This window comes from Amblyomma americanum, chromosome 5 (assembly GCF_052857255.1).
Source record: "Amblyomma americanum isolate KBUSLIRL-KWMA chromosome 5, ASM5285725v1, whole genome shotgun sequence".
Classification (NCBI taxonomy): Eukaryota; Metazoa; Arthropoda; class Arachnida; order Ixodida; family Ixodidae; genus Amblyomma; species Amblyomma americanum.
Window position 1 is genome coordinate 89,384,522 of NC_135501.1, and position 19,669 is coordinate 89,404,190.

General features: G+C 47.5%; 1 protein-coding gene across 4 annotated transcripts in view; it reads right to left on the reverse strand.

The window, feature by feature from the left end:
- LOC144134866 (uncharacterized) overlaps positions 1-19,669 on the reverse strand; it is a 67,869-nt gene that overhangs the window by 32,280 nt on the left and 15,920 nt on the right. For all 4 annotated transcript variants that reach the window (XM_077667677.1, XM_077667678.1, XM_077667676.1 and 1 more), the window contains 2 exons: positions 17,648-17,796; positions 4,902-5,005 (listed from right to left, as the gene is read on the reverse strand). In XM_077667677.1, coding sequence (XP_077523803.1) covers positions 4,902-5,005; positions 17,648-17,796 — 253 coding nt within the window. The remainder of the gene's footprint in view (positions 1-4,901; positions 5,006-17,647; positions 17,797-19,669) is intronic.

The following is a 19,669-nucleotide window of genomic DNA, read 5'->3' on the forward strand; positions in this document are numbered from 1 at the left end:
GAGACTCCGGATGAACTGATCGCAGGCGAGTGTTCAGACGCTGCGACGGTGATGAGAACAGCGAAACTCCATCTCCGGCTCCGGACCCAAAATCTACCCAGACAGTGCGTCAAGTGGACGAGTCGCGGACGTCCCAAGCGAAGTGTCGAAATGATTGGAAGGCTGGTCAAAATTTTTAACTCAGTCAGCGATCGCAGGTGTTCAGCCGACTACCGACTCCTACAAGGACGCCATTAAGTTGCTTCAGAGGTGTTTCGTCGATTGCAGAACCTGCAAGGTCTGTTGGATCTAAAACAGATGTTTTTCATCATCCTACGTTCGTTCACAGTGCAAATAAATGATGTTGTGCAGGAGCCTATGCACAGTTTAAATGCCCAAGGAATAATTTCAGCAATGCATTGCACTATGCTGCGGGACGCTTTACTGAGAACACTTCTATCTGGCATGGTACAGCGTTTTGCTGACCTGCACAATCCCAAACCATCAACACGCCGGCTGCCTTCTTTAAAGTAAGACTCTTCTACACAGGGTTTGACAGAGGCGGAGCAGGATCTACGAGTTCTTGCTTTTTTAGGACGTGAACTGGAATGCATAGAAGTGGTGGCGGAACACAGCGCCGAGTGTCGGTAGTTTGTAAAATCGCCAGACGGCCAGAAACCAGCTTTCTGGCGCAGTACGTAGAGAGTGTGAGCCCTACAAACAACCACTGTGAGCCATCTGCAAGCACGTTTTTTTCTGTGAATCCGCACAAGCACTTATCGGACAACTGCGACTTGCCTCACATCATTGTAGCACAAAAAATAGATTTGCTGTAACATAACGACCGGAGCTTCCGCTGTTTAGAGCAAGGTCACTTTGCCGGGAACTGAAAAAAATATATAAGATGACCTAAAGGTGCACTAAGGCAAGCCATATCCATGTTAAATGCTGAGAAACCTCCTACCGAATCTAAAAACAATATATAAGCGCATGTCAACCTTGCAACTTAATAATACGGATGTACAGTGCTCCTACAGGCGTTGAAGGTTAGCAGCTCATAAATTACATTATATGGTCACTAGCGATTTCTACATGGCGGGAGTCAAAGGAGTTTTATCACTGCAGTCATACCGCGCCAAGTGGGTTGCGATATTAATGAAGAGATACTTGACAGTGGCTGTATGTCGGCAATCGAGAGGAACGAAGCATAAAAAGAGTTCGTGCAAGAGCTCAGTATAGTAGGTAGACGCTCAAAATGTACGCAGTATGCAATAAGCACATTCCTTCCCCTCCCGAAGAGAGAGGTGCAACGAATGGGTTTAGCCCCAGGTTTATATCACCTTTAGGCTTTCAAGTAAGGTAGGTCTTTATTTTACTGGGTCTGATTATTATCGGGAGACTGTGACCGGCAGAGTGAAATATCTCATGTTAAAAACGGTGGACATAGAAAAAAGAGTAGGCTGGACTGCTGAAGGCCCACTGCCTTGCTCAATCAGTGTGATATATCGTCGCACTTTCGGCGAATATGAGTAAATCTCTCATGCACTCAAGAATTTTTTGGACCTGGAGAGCATTGGCCTCAACGAAAGCGGTTCGCAAACGACAGCCCCCATCAAGGAATTTGTCAGTCCGGATTTTGAAAGGAACATTATGAAGACCAAAAGTTGTTACGTGGTAGCTTTTTAATGGAACGCGGGCGTAGAGTAAGCCAAGAGTCCTGCTTTAGCAGCCAAGCACTCTAACGCTTTGATCCGGAAGCTAAACGGCGACAACCAGTTGTTTTAAACATATGACCACACCATTCGAGCTTTTTAAGATGACCATGCCGAGAAGGCACAGCCGGCAGAACAGAACTCTCCTGACAGGCAGCATTATTTTCCTCATCGTGCGGTCATTCGTGAGGATCGAACTGCAACCTAAGGTCCCCAGTGTGTTCGACGCCTCATCGCATGAGAGGAGTGGGAAATAGTGGAAGGAGAATCTGTCGGCAGGTCCAAATTTAAATCCTGATGTCCTAGCGCTGATGCTTCGGTTCCGACAATACAAGGTAGCCCTGACAGCTGACGTCGAGAAGGCCATTCTTTAGATAGCGTTACAAGAGGAAGACAAGAACTCACTGCGTTTCCTTTGAATGAAAACACCATCAAAAAGTGATGAACACCTGCCAGAACAAGAGAATTGGCCAAGACAGCTTGCGTCCTCCATGACTCCATGCACAGTCTGTGTCACCCTTGTGTAGAGCGCTCGAGCAGTGTGGTCTATGCAATAAAAACTAAAATTAGAAAGTAGCCCACGGATTCCAAACATAGTGGGTTTTGCCATCTTGCTTGCAGGTCTATGGAGGTCTACTATTGAGCAAGCGTCACTCCTAAATTGTACAAGCTGCGGCAAGGTGTCGGTTTTCCTGGGGGAGTGTGCGCCTCTCGAGCGCTCTACACAAGGGTGACGCGGACTGTACAGGAATGATCTCATCAGAGATCCAACTGCTGAAGACGCACTTTGAATGCAGAAAGAAATTATCGAAAATTTTAGGGACGGGTGTCTGAACTTCCTGAAGTTGATATCTTAGGAGCCGGAAGTGGCAGCGGTCTTAAAAGAGAAAAGGACGCCAGAGGAAAAGGCATGTGTTACCCATCGAAAAATTAAATGGTATTCGTACTCGTCTGAAACACTATGACAGATACATTCTAATTGAGCCTCCTCAGTATGCTCAATTTTATCGACCAGCACTAAACTACCGAGAGGTTCGCACTTCTCGCTGTCACAAAATAAACGATCCGTTAGGGTTTCTTTCCCTGTTTTGTTACAAAGGTTTTTTCTAAAAGACCTCTGGAAGGCGCACCTTGATTGAGATGATAAGCTGCCACCACCTCTTCACAAATTTATTGTTCCTAGGTTTCAGGGTGGAGACATGCAACGTAGCATGGAGATTCGTACTTTTGCGGACGCACATCTGAGATATACAGCGCTGTAGCGTACGTGTGTACACATGAAGGTAACAGAAAGACTCGCAAACGTGCTGTTTGCGAAGACAGGAGCTGCACTGCTGAATCCAATAACCCTGGCGTAGATTTAACCGCTACGTTAACAACCTGATGAACAAGAAGAAGGCGATTGGACCACATTCGGCAGCACAACCTAAGAAAGCGGAGCATCACATAGTTAACAACGACCAGCAGACCCAATTTGAAGGCGAGGCAGATTCGGTTGAAAGAAAGCCACATTTTCTCTACAAAGTCGTTCCGATAACCTGCTGATGTTGTATTTTCATAACGATAGGCTGCTACGAGTCCTGGGGCGAGTGATAAAAACACAAATTCTATGCCTGGAGCACGGCATCGCATCCTTTTGACGAAGAACTCTTATTTTTTGATTAATCGTCGAACAAGTACACGAGCAGGTTTATCACTCTGGCGTTTGAAATACTTTAACACAAGTGCGCTAAGGTACTGGATTCCTCCTGCTAAGAAGCTGCTTAAGAACGTGGTCCGATGATACTTCAGCTGTCAACGACTGCCAGCAAAGCCCCTTCAACAGGCAACACCTCCACCACCCATCTACCCCACAACTAGTCTTCCCCTCTCCTTGTGAGAGGAGTCGACTTTGCCTGACTTCTGTGCACCAAACATGCCGGCCATGAGATTGTGTACATTACACAATTTACATCTCCCGTAACAAAATGTGTACATTTGGTACTTGCTGGAGATTTACAACAGAAAACTTGCTGTATGCCGCGCAAACATTCGTTCCTAAACACGGGCTTTGTGAGACAATGTACAGCGATAACGGGAAGACGCTTCCGAGGTCTGCTAAAGAGGTAAAAATGCAGTCGGAGAAAATTAAACATCCTAATGTTCACGCGAACTTCGCGGCTCATCATGTTCAATGGCAGCTTATCTGCCCTGGTGAAGTATATCCTATAACGTATATAAAAATGTTTCAATTGCGCTCACTCAGTAATGCTGCACTGAGCACGTTCCTCACATTAACTGTTGTGATAATCAATTCACGCCCATGATATACGCCTTTATGACATTGAGAAGCATTATACGGTGTCCCCGACCTGTTATAGTTGCTCGAAGGCTGATGGCGCTTCCACCCTTTCCGGCGTCATCTTCACAAAACTGTTCTCCAGCCAGATTGAGAAGGCTTTGGCGAGAACAGGATATTGAGCTGCAAGTTTTTTGCCCACACTGGGTAAAAGAGTACCTGCGTGAATTCAGAAACTTGCAAGAGATCAGGGAAAGCAACCCAACCTGTTGAAGTCTGAAACAATAATTCTTTTTGGCGACTGAAAACGTCCAAGCCTTCTCTGGTTTCTTGGAAGAATTAGACTTTCATCAAGGGCGCAAAGGCAAAATGCGCTTTTGCTCCCTACGGTTGCACTGAGGACCAACGTCAATCATCCGCTCCAGCTCGAGTACCCTATGGAAGTTAGCCAGTGTCATTTTCAGCCGGGCAAAATATTGAAGTTCCATCGACGGATGAGGATGTAACCATCATTTGAAAATTCGTGTGGATCTGTGCCTCTCGCGCAACAAAGCCTAATTTTCATAAAGTAAGAAAGAACGCTTCGTTCCTGTCTGTCACAGCCGTCTTGGCTCCGCTCGTTCGGGCCATTCACGCAACAGCAGGTGGACCCTGAGACTCATCACAGCCACATTCGGCTAATTATTTGACTGTTTTCTAGAGTCTAATGTGGCCTGCTCCAGGATCTGGTAGAGATCGTGTTCTCAAGATATTTTTTAGCCCTGTGGATATTTTAAAATGAAATGATGGCGGGAAAACATCGTGAAAAAAACATTGGTGACTTTCACCATGAAGGCTTTCACCCTAAATGCAATTACCATAAGGCTTGCATTTTATTGGCATTTGACCTCATATCACTTGAAATATATGAATAAAACCTCATAATTTCATACCCGCTGTCTCGCTTGCTTGAAAGCTGTTATATAATCCGTCTCCACATTCTGAGTGGTTGTCGACGTGCGAATTGTAAAATTTTCCGATGTATTCAGTTTTCCACCTGCGAAAGAAAATAGACTTAATGGCATTTTTTGTCCTAGTTTTTTATATAAAACATTGCAAAAACTGATTTTTGTGCGATTTATACTGAAAAAATATCCGCCGCGGCGCCTCAGAGGTAAAGACGCTCGTCTATTCAGCCGGAATACCCGGGTTCGGGCCCAACTGCGGCGGCAGCGTTTCGATGGGCGCGAACCTCAAAACGCGCCCGTGTGCTGTACGTTGTCAACGCACGTTGAAGCTCTCCAGGTATTAGAGATGAATCCTGAGGCCTCCATTATGGCTTTTTTTCTTTCTTCTTTCACTGCGTCCTTTATCATTCCCTTACAGCGCGGTTGAGGTGTCCGCCGAGATGTGAGACGGATACTGCGCCATATCCTTTCCTCAAAAAATATTTTTCATTTTGAAAAAATAAGGTTACACAGCATTTTCACCAATACAGTCTTAAGACTACACTCCCATCTGCCGTTCAATAAACCCCTGAATTGATAACTTTGGCACAGATATGGTACCTTAAAAAACACCGCCTCGACCTTTTAGGCATATTTCGAATAGCGTCACCCTAACTGTTGCGGGGCACCTTCCCCTATCCTGGAAAATATTCACGATGCTCTCCTGTCTGAGACTTGCTTCATAATCGTGTACTTGGGCTACTCGGTGGATATGCTAAAACATGTCGGGAAAACAGTGCATTCATGAGGGACACGGCAAGGCATGGATATTTAGGGCCATGTCAGCGTGCTGTTTTCCGGTCATAGTATAGTCAAAATGCTCAGAAATACAATCATGACCGGATAATAGCATATCCATGCTATAACGTATTGTGCTTTGTTTCATTCAGAATAGCCCAAGACTGAGAGCGTAAACGATCGTGCTCATTGCGAGAACTGCTTTCTCAAGCTTGTGATTCGATACCACTGGCGCAGAAAGAAACAACGCGTATATGAAGGCTACACATGCATGTGCAGCTTTTCGCAAAGAGAAATATACCCATCGGGTTTATTGCTGCGGCTTGCTGTCGTGCGCGACTTTCATAGCCAGCATTCCAAGCCTCTTGAAGGTGGAATGGAAGCTCATACTCCCTCCTATCAAGCTTCAAACCTCCATCTACGGTGGAAAGCTCCAGTACGTAGCTTATGTTCGAAAATAGCGTGCTGTGTAGTTTAGATCAAAAATATAAAAGTCGTTCCGTAGAGCGCTTGTTGTCGGAAACATTTTCTCACCGTCTTGCCCAAAACGGTTATACCTTCTATCTGGAACTACATCAAATGCTTAAGGAAAAATGATTTCTGAACACCGGTAGCACTTTCAAAACCAGGTATTTTTAGTGTCAGTAAAGAAAAAGCAAAACGTTTTTAAATGGCTTTCTCTGTAGGCTTTCTTTCCCAATGCGCGGGAGCACAACTGGAAGTTTGTTCTTGCCCATATCGGTTCTTTTCTGGTAAGAAATTTTCATTAATCTTTTATCTTTGTAATGTAAGGCGTTCAACAACAGAACGCGTTCGGGGTTTACATTTACATTTTAATACCGTTAGCTCTTATTAATCACGTTTCTCGATTTCTTGCGCTCTGCTACCACTTCTCTTCGGCGTGAAATTTTCTGTCCGAGGAATTCAAGATGGCGGCCCCCACAGTAAATCGATATAGCAACCGAATACGTGATTCATTGGTGACATCATTAGTATATCGAAATACTGATTGATTCTTAAGGTCACTGATTTCGTGGCGTCCTAATTACCTTCACGTGACTAAGTTTAATCGCTTATAACTCAGGCATTGCTATTTTGTCATGGTTATACTTGTATTTATTTGCTTATAAATAAAATAATTACCTGATAACGCTATGATCTAACTAGTAGCAATTCGTAACGGGCGCGTTGAGTAGAACATGTTAGAGACCATTATTGCCTAATTAGGTTAATATTTAGTTGTGGTTAGGCATAACATGGCGGCCGTGACGTCAGCACTCGGAAGCTCACAATTTCATACCTCAAGGTGATGGGGCACCTACAGCTTTGAGGCAAGAAAAATGGCCCCCCAAATAGTCGAAAAACTTTTTCGCCGAAATGGTTAAAAAATATGCAACCTCAAGGTGGTGGGGGCCCGCTCACCCTGAGGTATGAAAAAAGCCTATTGTCACAAAGTGGTGACTGCACTCCGGAGAGCAGAAAGCCTGAGAAAATGGTGTGGAAACAAAACTCTTTATTTTGGCTCACTTGCGCCCACAAACGACTGAATCGCTCAGCGGCGGCGTAGCAACAAAGGTGCTCGGCGGTCGTCGAACACAATGCCCGCAGCTGTCGCTTGTGCTCAATTTATAGCTGATAGCGAACTTTCGAGATAAAAGCGCAAAGTTACTAGAACATTCCGGAATTACGTAGAATTAGCTCTGCATGGCTGCGATCAATCGAGATGAATCTAGTCGCTCCTTGAGTCGCAAACAAAGCGATAAAGTGGCGTGGCGGCAAATTTGATAAGGAACAAACACAGCAAAGATTCGCGGCATTACTCCTCTCTCAAAAAAGCATCGACCCGATGTATTGAAACAAATAATGCTATTAGCGACAGATAAAACGGATCGCGCGAAAATAAACACAGCGTGAGGAAATGCAGCTTCCTTTAGCACGCATAATAGGGCTTCAGACGAACGACATCGACAACTTCTGGTCGTACGCGGCGTCGCTGAGATGCAGTCATTGCGTCAGGGATGACTTCATATGCCAGTTCACCTAGCCGACGAAGAACCTTGTAAGGGCCGAAGTAGCGTCGCAAAAGCTATTCACTCAATCTACGGCGGCGAATGGGCGTCCAAACTAAGCCTTGTTCCCCTGGCTTGTATTCCGCGTTGCGTCCTCGTAGGTTGTAACGTCTGGCATCGGTCCGCTGCTGCTCTTCGATCCTTAATCGGGCAAACCTTCGAGCTTCTGCGCGCTGAAGGTAGGCGACGGCGTCGACGTTCTCTTCTTCGGTAACGTTCGGCAGCATGGCGCCTAGCTTGGTCGTTGCCTCCCTGCCATGGACGAGCCTAAAAGGCGTCATCTGTGTGGTCTCCTGCACTGCGGTGTTGCAGGCGAAGACGACGTAATACAGGATGCGTCCCAGGTCTTGTGTTCGGCATCGACATACATGGCGAGCATATCGGCGACGGTTTTGTTCAGGCGCTCGGCCAGCCCGTTGGTCTGCGGATGGTATGCAGTTGTCCTGTAGTGGCTGGTTTGGCTGTAGCGCAGGATGGCTTGCTTTAGTTACGCCGTGAATGCTGTTCCTCTGTCCGTGATGATCAGATCGGGGGCGCTGTGTCGCAGAAGAATGCACTCCACGAAAAATTTGGCGACTTCTGCTGCTTTTCGTTCGATAGAGCTTTTATACCAGCGTAACGGGTCAGGTAGTCGGTCTCTATGATGATGCACTTATTTCCAGACGTTGACTTTTGGAAAGGACCAAGCAAGTCCTTGCCGATCTGCTCTAAGGGCTGTGAGGGGGTTCAATGTGGTTTAGAAATCCTGCTGGTCGGGTGGGAGGGGTGTTTTGTCGCTGAGAACCTCGGCAGGTTTTCACATAATGTGTGACATTGCGGACAGTCGGCACCAGTAATATTTGTCTTGAATGAGGCGGAGGGTACGAGTAAACCCGAGATGTTCAACTGTGGGCTCGTCGTGTGAAGCCTTTAGAATTTCGCGGAGACAAGTAGGTACAACAAGGAGGTAGGCTCTTTTGTTCGCTGCAAAGGTCTTCTTCAAGAGGACGACTTTCTGTACACAGAAGGAAGAAATTCCTCGCTTGAATGGGGCAGGGGGTGAAGAAACTTTCCCTTCCAAGTACTCGATGAGGCGTTTTACATCGGGGTCCGAGCGTTGCTGATGGGCAAAAAAGCTGGAGCTGATGGGTCTCAGGAAGGCGTCCTCATCGTCGTCCGCCGGCGGAGCATCTACAGGGGATTGTGAGAGGCAGTCGGCGTCAGAGTGTTTGTAAACGACGGTGACGTCAAACTCCTGGAGGCACAGACTCTATCGATCGAAGCGGCCAGAGGTGTCCTTCAGATTGGCAAGCCAACACAGCGCGCGGTTATCGCTGACTACCTTAAATGGTCGTCCATATAGTTAGGGGCGGAATTTCGACGTAGTCCAGATGACGGCAGGCGCTCCTTCGCAGTCGTCCAATTGTTAGCCTCGGCCTTGGAAAGGGAACGGCTAGCGTAAGCGATGACTCTTTCCGGCCCGTCGCTCCTTTGAACAAGGACAGCTCCTAGGCCCATGCTGCTTGCGTTGGTATGAACTTCACTATCGGCGGTTTCATCAAACTGCGCGAGAATCGGTGGGGACTGTAAACGACGGTGAAGTTCTTTGAAGGCTTCTGCTTGCGGAGCTTTCCATTTAAATGGCACGTCTGCCTTCGTCAGTTTTGTCAGGGGCTCGGCGATGCGGGAAAGTTTTTCACAAATCGTCGGTAATATGCGCACAGTCCGAGGAATATGCGGCAGTCGTGGCATAGTGGTCTGGGTGTCTGCTTCGGCTGCGGGAGGTGGTTGGTTCGAAACCCACCACCGGACGCCCACCGTTAAAAATAGGTACAAGTCAACCCCCGTCCCGGCGGCCGGCTTCTTCAGGGGTGTGTGCTTGGAGGAGGTTCCGCGAACCCCGCTGCGCCCTTTCGGGGGCAAACCCAGTTTCGAACAAGTTAGCCTGCAAAGGTGGTTCGTCTTTAACTCTCAAGTGAAGAGTTCGACTCAAGCCTCATACGCTCTAACCAGCGTCAATTTCAATGCTGAAATCTTTCGTCAGAAGCGATTCAGGGTATCACTGCGGTCGTGGGCTTGTCTGGTTTTTCGGCTGTTCGACTTTGTGAGAGAAAAAACCGCAATCGTGGCCTTGTGCTTGAGTGCTCGCCTGGGCTAACAGAGGTCGGGGTTCGATTCCCGCGGCCGCCGGTATACACATCCGGTAAATCGAATGGGAACAGGCGGTCCCCCGGCCTACTACTCGGCTCTCCGGGGGTGCTCCGCGTGGAAAGGACAACCTGCGCCTGAAAATTCTCGTCAAATGTGGACAAAAAAAAACCGACTCCCCGAAGTCCAAACCAACACTCGCACCTTGTGCGTTACAAAACATACAACGTTCACATCTGAAAGCCTCACGCGAGATGTGCACTGCACTCTCCGCTCACAAACACCCCTGGAAAAAAAAGTTGGAGATTGTGTTGTATAAGATCTTCGTCTCATCAGCCGGGCTCGGTTGGAATGAGCCTGTAAAGCAAGCCAAAGGCTGGCTGAGGTTGGGTTCTCAGTAACATGGGTGTTCTCTCACCCGAGGCGACCCTATTGAAAAAAGGGCTAATCTGTAATCTCTAAATGTGGTACGGCGCCTCGGGGCCGACGGTTTTTGGAGGGGGTGAACCGCGGCCCCAACCAGAACATTGGCAGCTTCGCTGATGACGGGCTGGATTGACTGGGCCATCTGGGCTCGGCTGCCGAACCGGAGGGTTTGGCTACCTGGTCGCAGTCTAAGTCTGCGACCGGGGCTGTGGAGTACTAGATTTGCTCCCAGGCCGGGTAACACTGGGAGGGGTAGCGTTCTCCTGTAACCAAGCCGGGGTGTGCTTCGGCGATGAAGGCCCTAGGCGTAACGCCAGAAGTAGTTACATGCTCCTGTAAACCAGTGAATTGGGGGCGACTGTATTTGGTGACCGTGGGACGGGCTGTGGCGACCTTCTCCTTATAACCTGAAGCGAGAGAGTTCATACGCAATGGCAGCTTAGGTATAGGCTGCTTTGGCCAAATTCAAGCAAAAACTCTCCAGGGGAATCCCCGCCGGCTAAAGTCATCAGGGGTAGGGGCGTCTATGTGTAACCCGAGCCCTACCATCACTTGGAAGCGCTTCTTAGGTCTGCCCTTTGTCCCTTCCGGGAAATCAGGGCCATCTCTGGGAAACCGTGAGGCCTACAGGCATCTCACTAGGCTAAGAGATCCAGGGCGAAGCGAAGGCAGAACTGGCGCTTGCGTCCTTTGAGTCTGTGAGTAGTACCGCTGTGAGACCATTGGGGTGTGGGATGAAGCCCACACTCGCGCTTCCCGGTACGTAGGCGGTAGGTCCTGACCACCAGGACCGGCGCCAAATTCAAGACGCTTAATAAAACTTGGTACAATCAGGAACTCGCTTGTGGCGCGGCACGAAGAGATTACCCGTAGTCAAGGGCACCTCGGCGTCTGGCAGGGGTGCGCCGCATGGAAGCGCACCACGGAGAGTAGCGACCTCGCCTATCCGAAGCTCCTGGGTTTGACGCAGAGAAGACCAACGGGGCTGAAGAATAGGATCAGCTCACCACGCTTGATGGGAGGGCTTTCGGGCCCGAGGATGACCAAACCTAAGTTGGTACAAGAGCAGTCTCTGGTGTGGGGTCCATCAGTTGTCGAGCTTGCTCCAACTTATGGGACTCGCTTCTTGGGAAGTGGTCTGGCCCTAGCCTACTCCGCGTGCGTATGGCTGGGGGAACTTTTGTGGCAGACCGAAAACTTCTTACAGTTGCTCTGACGGATCAGAAATAAGTTCCGCCGTCAACAACCTTAAATCCGCCTCCTGAGGCAGAAGCCCATTTGTGGCCCTTTTTTCTCAAGGTGGGGTCAAAGACAATTTTTCCCAAGCATTTCACCCTAAATAAGCCGAGCACCAGACCAGGGGAAAGCTTGTAATCATTGTATCACCGGTGGGCACCCGGCGGCACTGGAGATCGAGCCCCGCACCTCCCGCATGCGAGGCGGATGCTCAACCACTTCTGCACTGCTGCAGTGCAATGCTTTCATATCAGCTGGCGGTGGAAACGGTTCAATAGCAGCTGCGTTCTGCGCGTTTGGGCGTACTCCTGTCTCGTTAACGATGTGGCCTAGAAACAGAAGCTCTTCGTAGGCAAAGTGGCACTTCTCTGCTTTAAAGGTTAGGCGAGACGACTTGATGGCGTCTAGTACTTTTCGAAGTTTTTGAGGTGCTCATCGAAGTTCGAGGCGAAGACAATGACGTCTAAATATACCAGAAAAATTTGCCACTTCAGGCCTGCCAGTACTGTGTCTATTACTCGCTTAAACATCCCATTCGGAGTGATGAATTCCGTTGTCTTGCGTTCTCTTTCATCGACCTCAATTTGCCAGTAGCCACTCTTGAGGTCTTTTGATGAGACATACTTGGCTTTGCAGAACCGGTACAGTGTTCCGTCGATGCGGGGGAGTTGGTAGACGTAATTATGTTGTTCAGGCGACGGTAATCAACGCAGAATCGAAGTGCTCCGTCTTTTTGTCTTCCTAGAACAACCTGTCTCGTCCATGGGCTGTTTGATGTCTGGATGACGTCGTCGCGAAGCATTTCTTCCACTTGATCCTGGATGGCTTGTCGTTCTCACGGCTACACGCGGTAGGGGCATTGCAGAGAGGTCGGGCGAGCTGGTCGGTTATAATACGATTCTTGGCAATCGGCGTTGGTCGGACCTTCTGCGATGACGATAAACACTCGCTGTAGCTTCGAAAGAGATAGCGGATCTGGTCTTGTCTCTTCCTGGGCGTGGCCGGGTTGTTGTCGAAAGTTGGTGAGTTCTCTTGGTCAGGCGAATCTTCTTCGGATGGGTCGGATAGGGCGAAGGAGTCTCGTACATAGGTTATTTCGTCAAGGAAAGCTATCGTCGTTCCTCTGCTAATGTGCCGTAATTCTTCGCTGAAGTTAGCAGTACTTCGGCCTGGCATTGCGGAAATGTGCGATGCCTCTTGCAATGGTGATTCTTCGGTCTAAAAGACACTGCATGTTCCCCTAGGTGATTGCTTCAACGTTAATGGCTTTAGTGTCTCCTATGGCCATGATAACGCTAGAACGAGGTGGGACGCTCGCTTCTTTCTCCAGGACACTCAAGGAAACGCGATTTTCCAGAGTTTTCTTCGAAGGGATGGCACCGTTCGTCAAAAGCATGATCAGCTTGCATTTCAGGTCGGTGATCGCCTGATGCCCATTAAGGAAATTATGCTCAAGATCACTTCGCGGGATCATTCCGGTAGCACAACAAAGAACGCAGGAAAGGTATGTCCTTTGACTGTCACGTGCGATATGCACCGCCTAGATGTCGTAATGAGGTGGCCTCCTGTGATGCAAATTTGTGGGCCATCCTAAGCGGTCATGAATTTCCTCAGTCGCGCAAAGAATGTTTTATTTATCACAAAGTAATTGGCTCCTGTGTCGAAAAGAGCGGTAACTTTTCGGGCGTCGATAGTCACTTCTATGATGTCCTGGCTCTTACATTGCAGTTCGGCCTCGGCGTCGGGTCACGGCTTCGTCATGTATGCTAATCGCGGGTGGGGCAGGTCGTCGAAGCTTTTCTGTGTGGCGGCGTTGTTTTGAATGCAGGTCGCGTCCTGGTCGGGTTGTCATTTTAAGAGGCGTCAGAGCAACGAGTGTAGCTTCTTCATGCGGCGTAGCGGGTGCAGCGTCTTCATGGCGTGTGGTCGCTGGAGGATCTTCGGCGTTTCGCTCGTGAGCAACCTCACCTCTGGAGGTTGCTTCTTTAGTTTTCTCTACTGGGTCTGGGAGAACTTCTTCGTACCGCAGCTTCTTAGCTGCGGCGTGGCGATGCAAATCGCGAGGTTGACGGCGATGGTGAACGCGAAAGGCGGTTTGGCGTGTACTCTCGACGAAAGTGCTCGTCCTATTCCTCTGGACGTTGGCAGAAGCGTGGTCGTGGGGCATCAATGGCAAATCTTCAAAGACCGATACGTCGGCACGGGCAGTGACAAAGAATATTGCCGACCTCACCGCAAGAGAAGCACAACGGCAGGTGGTCGGAAATACTTCAGGCGTTGCATTTCCGGGGGCTTGAGCGTCGCTCATAGGCTGCGTGGGCGGGGGTAGGGAGGCGGCGTTCGGGAACCAGTGGTTCATGTCGGAGAAGACGTAGGAGTTGTCCTTGGGGCTGAGGAGTGCGTACTGCAGCGGCGTAGGTCGTGGCTTGGGGTTGTGCGGCCGTCGGGGTGCCAAGTTCCTGTTGCACTTCTTCCCGTACCACATCCATGAGTCACTGCTTGAGGCTGCGAGGAGGATGGCAGTAATTGGCATAGCTCCTCGCGGATGATTTCGTGGATCACTTCCCTCAAGTTGTCGCTGGTGGTGGCCGTCGTGTCCAGACACATTGCACCGACAGAGGGAAGGCGGTTGTACTGCCCGCGCTCGGACGTCGAGGGTCTATTCGGTCGTGCAGGCTTCATGCATGAATTTCTCCACTGTTTTTGGCGTCTGGCGGGCGAGGCTGCCCAAGAGTTGTTCCTTTACGCTGCGCATTAAACACTGAACTTTCTTTTCTTCGGTCATCCCGGGGTCGGCGCGTCGCATGAGGCGCTCCATTTCTTCCATGTAACCGCGGAGGGGCTCACTCGAAATCTGGATCCTGGACTCGAGCAGTCGTTCAGCTCTTTCTTTCCTCACGGCACTGGTGAATACCTTCAAGAGTTCCTTCTTGAATAGCTTCCATGTCCTTAGGGAAGACTCGTGGTTTTCATACCCCATACGTGCTGAGCCCTCTAGTGCGAAAAAGACGTGTAGCAGTTTCGCCGCATTATATCAATTGTTGAATGATGCCACGCGCTCATATTGGTCCATCCATTTTTTGGGGTCTTCGCCTAGGGATCCTGTGAAAGTTGGCGGCACCCGGGGCTGCTGCTGTGTGATCGGGGTACATCTTTGGAGAAGTAGTGGTGCTCGTAGCGGCGTCCTTTCGCTGTCTGGTGCGGTCCGGCAGGGTCCCGAACTCACGCTCCTCTCCCTGGAGACGTCGGCTGGCTCGCTGAGCTGCTGGCTCGTCCTCAAGTGCGAACCCATAGGGCTGGCAAAATGAATTGAAGGGTGCGTCCGGAACATGGAAGGCTTCCCCGAACCTCCACCAGATGTCACGAAGTGGTGACTGCACTGCAAAAAACAGAAAGGCTGCGAAAATGGTGTCTAAACAAAACTTTTTATTTTGGCTGATTGCGCCCACAATGGACTGAATCACTCGGCGGCGGCGTAGCAACAAGCATGCTCGGCGGTCGTCGAACAGAATGCCCGCCGCTGTCGGCCATGGTGAATTTAAAGCTGTTAACGGAATTTAGAGATAAAGCATGCAAATTTACTACAACGTTACGGAACAACGTAGAATCAGCTCTGCCTGGCGGTGATCAATCGCGATAAATCTACTCGCCTCTTGCGTCGCAAACAAAACGATAAAGTGGCGTGGCGCAGATTTGGCGAAGGAATAAACACTGCTAAGATTCGCGCCACATTCACGTGGTAATACTTAGCATTGGCTATAGATAGCGCTGCCAAACAGCTAATGCTTGTTACTTTAACATCTTACAGACGGTGGCGACATTTTTTTTCTGTTACATTACTTCTCATCGTTATTACGCACTGGCGTCTTTTTCACAAATCTTAAACGTGAAGAATTTTTCCTGAATTCATTCAGCAAAACTGTCAGTAGTTCCACAACCTGAACTTCAACTATTGTCACTCGAACGCTTGCTACTAAATAAAATTTCTTCCGCGTCCTGTAGAAGTTAAAATTCGCTTAGAAATCCGTACAACAGAGCGGAGTAACTAAGCAGAGATTTAAGCCACTGTCCTGATGACACGGCAACATACTCGGACCTGCGTTCTTCTGTCTCCAACACACCCTTCATATCGTGGTACTTTTTAGGGTTTAAAACAATGCTCCGAACCTAGTGATGGCTTGTTATCCCAGCCAACAGTATCACAAGAAATCTTTAAGCCTATAGCTGCATTGAAATTGCCCACATGCCTGTATCAGCGCTGCTAGAGGGGTGTTAATATATTGGGCAGTCCTATTACAAAACAAATTGTGCCGTTACATTTCACTCAGTCGTTTCCTAGTCCTAAGTCCAGGTTATTTGTGTGTGTTTAGTTCAAGTAGTGCGGATTTCCAGGAAGCTGATTTGCATCGTATGCGCTCAGTATGAAGCAGACTTTAGCTTTCACAAATGAGGGATTCCGTGACTAAAAAATTCCTTACAGACACCAAATATTTCTTCTGTAAAGAAGATACGATTGCGCTGCATGATATATGTTTGCCGAAACGCCTTTGACGCATATACTGGTAAAAAAATTTGCGCCGAGTTGTGCACTTTCACCAGCATTGCAACTCTTGAATCTAGAAGAGAGACTTAAAGGTTCAAAATTTCTTTCCTAAAATTCATGCTCACGTGAAGATAAGAAAAGGCAGAACTTAAGAATCTGCCTAAATTAAACAAAATGCATCGCTATTCCATCTACTATCGGGCACTAAAGTTTCCGGGACAGGTGAATTCCAAATGAGGCGCATATACCTGCTATAAACCGGTGGCTCAAGAGACTTCTGAAAATGAAATTCGAATTCACATGCTGTGAAGAATTACTGCTAGTAAAGTGACCTATTTTTCTAGATGACTTCCCGTGTGTCGTGGAGGCTTCTGTGGTTGACAGCACTAGTCTGTAGATTTTTTTTGTTGATTGTCGTAAAAAGATCTTTATATCGGAAGTAATGAACGGTACAATCGTCTAGTAAATATCAATTCCAAAAAAAATTCTAAATGCCTTTCTTCAGAACCTGTGATTAGAACAAGGTCTACATCAGTAATGGCAACCATGCCCTTTTTGGTTTTGTCCTTCACCTTCTTTTGTAATTGTTAGGGGATGCTTTTGTTTACATAAATATAAATCCTCCCGGAAGCCAGTAATTTTCGATTGCCTTCAAATCAACAACACATTTTAAAGCCTGACGTTAGCGGTAAACTAATCTAAATTCAATCAGCTGCTATTGTACCGCTCCGTAATTCCTTCGAGATTAGAGCCCGATGTAAACCATCCTTGAATGCTTTATTGCGCATTGCTAGCAGTAATGTAGGTAACAGAACGTGCCTTTTCAGCCGCCATGTAAGGGGTCACGAAAACACTAGATGTTACTGAGTAATAGAACGCCATATTTGCTCACGTGATCATCACATATTTAAAGAAAAACAATTATCTCATAACTTTTGTCGTGAGTTCAGTACCGTGTAAAACGTCCTGAAAATTTGTGGGAGTTGTCAACACGAAAAAATTCAAATTGATTGAATAAATGTCACACTTGGTACGACTGGCCGTTTAGGCAAAGTAAACCACACTTTCCATCAAGGCTATATTGCTGGAATGCACAAGCAATAGCTTGTATTTTAAACTGTATTGTGTCAGGCGCGTAGTGCCCGTAATGCAGTTCAAAAAGAACACAGTTGAAGTTGGCTCCAGCACAACATATTTCCATGTTAAGCCGACCCTGCAACGTTTCTACAGTACTGAATACGAGACATCCGACACAGAAACAGTTCTATGCAATACATGGTGCCTTTTGGACCTCGGATTGCTCAAGGCACATTCTTTCATATATATTCTTGATTGCTTCGGTTTTTGAAAAGACTACACCAGCTAGAATTCGTTATTACCAGCAGCAGAGCGCGACAAAAAAAAAATGACTGAGTTTATTACGCGATTAGACAGTGCTTCTTGAGAGCCTATGCAGTCGATGCGTTAATTATGCTGGCGAGTTCCTCGCACAAACAGCTACGGTACTATTGACAAAAAATTGTTGATGGTGTATACTATATTGTATCACTCACCGGGTACCATTTTCCATGTAGTGACTTGAGTAGTTCATGCCAGTCTTATGAAGGTGTGATACATTAAACAAAGTACAGCTTCTGTTCTTGGTATGTGATCTGTTGAAATTAACGGCATAGAGCCAATAGGTATCTGTTATGTTAAGTGCCTGAAAATAAATAAAGAATACTTGGTTACGGTTTATAATACAGTCCTGGGGTACGATTACGCTGCCAGTCCTTGCCCCAGCCGGAAAAAAAATATGTGGTTGGGTTTTAACTCATTTAATCCGAGGAGACGTGCGTATACATATGTGTTATTTTCAGGCAGATCTTTTGAGGCATCTGCATATGCACACTGCAGCGCTTTTTGCTCCTCATCTTCCTCTCTCCACTCGGCGGCAGCTGGCGCAACGCTCTCCTTCCATTGGCTACAGCTCGCGTGACGCTGCTCCAAATTAACTCGAGCTTTCTTGAGTTACTTCGATCACACAAGGCAACATTCTTGCTTGGGGTTGGTACGTCTAGAGTAGTGCTACCGCACTAATTCCACCGCGGAAAAACTGCACAAACGAGACAGTGAACAGAAACACAATGCGTGAGGGTTCTCTTTTTATAGAGATTCTCTACTGGCTGTTGTAAACAATGCCTTTCTAGGGGCAATTGAAAGCTGCTTCCTCCAATAAGCGCCTAGCTTTCCTTGGGACTCAGATACATATAAGAAATATATAACGGGCACCTGGCTATCAAATAGCAACAAAATGCAGAAGATTCCCGTTTTCTAGAAACTAAAGGGTAAGCAGATATGTCTTGTTTTCTTTGCTCTCCCGAAGTTCTATTGCTGAAATCCAACGGAATGTATACCGAGGAAAATTGTTTGACCAAAAGTGGTGCTGCTTGTAATGGTAAAGTAGAGAATTTTTTTACACATAATGCTTTCGGAGTCACTACGGAGCTGCGCTGTGTTTGCCTTGGCAGAGGGCTTGTTTCTACCTTCAGTCCTGGCAACTTTGTGTAATTTTACGCCACATAACTTTCCTTGGAGGCATTGGTGAGGTCAGCAGTTGACCTTAGCAAGCGGAGGAGTGTACTCAGGAACATAATGCGCGGTGTTTTGTCTTGCAGCCTGCTAGCTACGGATTTAAGAGTGTTAGCCCTTATTCATCACGTTTCTCAATTTCTTGCGGTCTGCTACCACCTCCCTTAGGCGTGAAATTTTCCGTCCGAGGAATTCAAGATGGCGGGACCCATATTAATTCGGTATAGCAACCCAACTGGCCATTGATTGGTGACGTCACTGAATTTGTGACATCATAACTACCTGGTCACATAACTATGTTCAATCGCTTTTAACTCAGCAATTATTGCGGTCATCATAAATGAATTAGATACTTGGAATGCTCTTGATGAGTAGAACACGCTAGACACCAATAATAACTGAGGTAATATTTATTAAGGGTTAGGCTTAAATTGAATTGCTCATAATTATTTAACCAAAATTTGTCATGATATAACTAATGGCATATTTGTAACGAGCTCGATGAGTACACCATGTTCGACACAAATATTGCATAATTAGGTTAATATTTAGGTAAGGTTAGGCTCAAAATGACGGCCGTGACGTCAGCACTCGGCAGCTCAGAACGCGGTAGGCGCCCGCTCGCCGTTAGTTATAAAAAAGTAGACTAATGACATCGTAATACTTCGCATGGACGACAAATTGCACTCTGAAACAACTAACGCTCGTTACTTCACCGTCTTCCAGACTGTGGCGGCATAACTTTTTGCCTTCTGTTATATACTTTTGAATTTCTCTTCTGCGACACTCCAGACCTCGATGACCTCACCCGTACAAAAAGAAACTAAGAAACGGCGCAGTGTTATGGGAGCCGCAAGCGAATGCCCCCAGCTACAAAAAATGATAAAACAATTATGCAAGCTTCTGGGAGTACATTTATTGCGCAGGCCATCATATAGGCGTCTGCAAAGAATTCAGGCTACACTGGTTGCGCACTGATCGAAAGTGAGTTGATCGGCGACGAA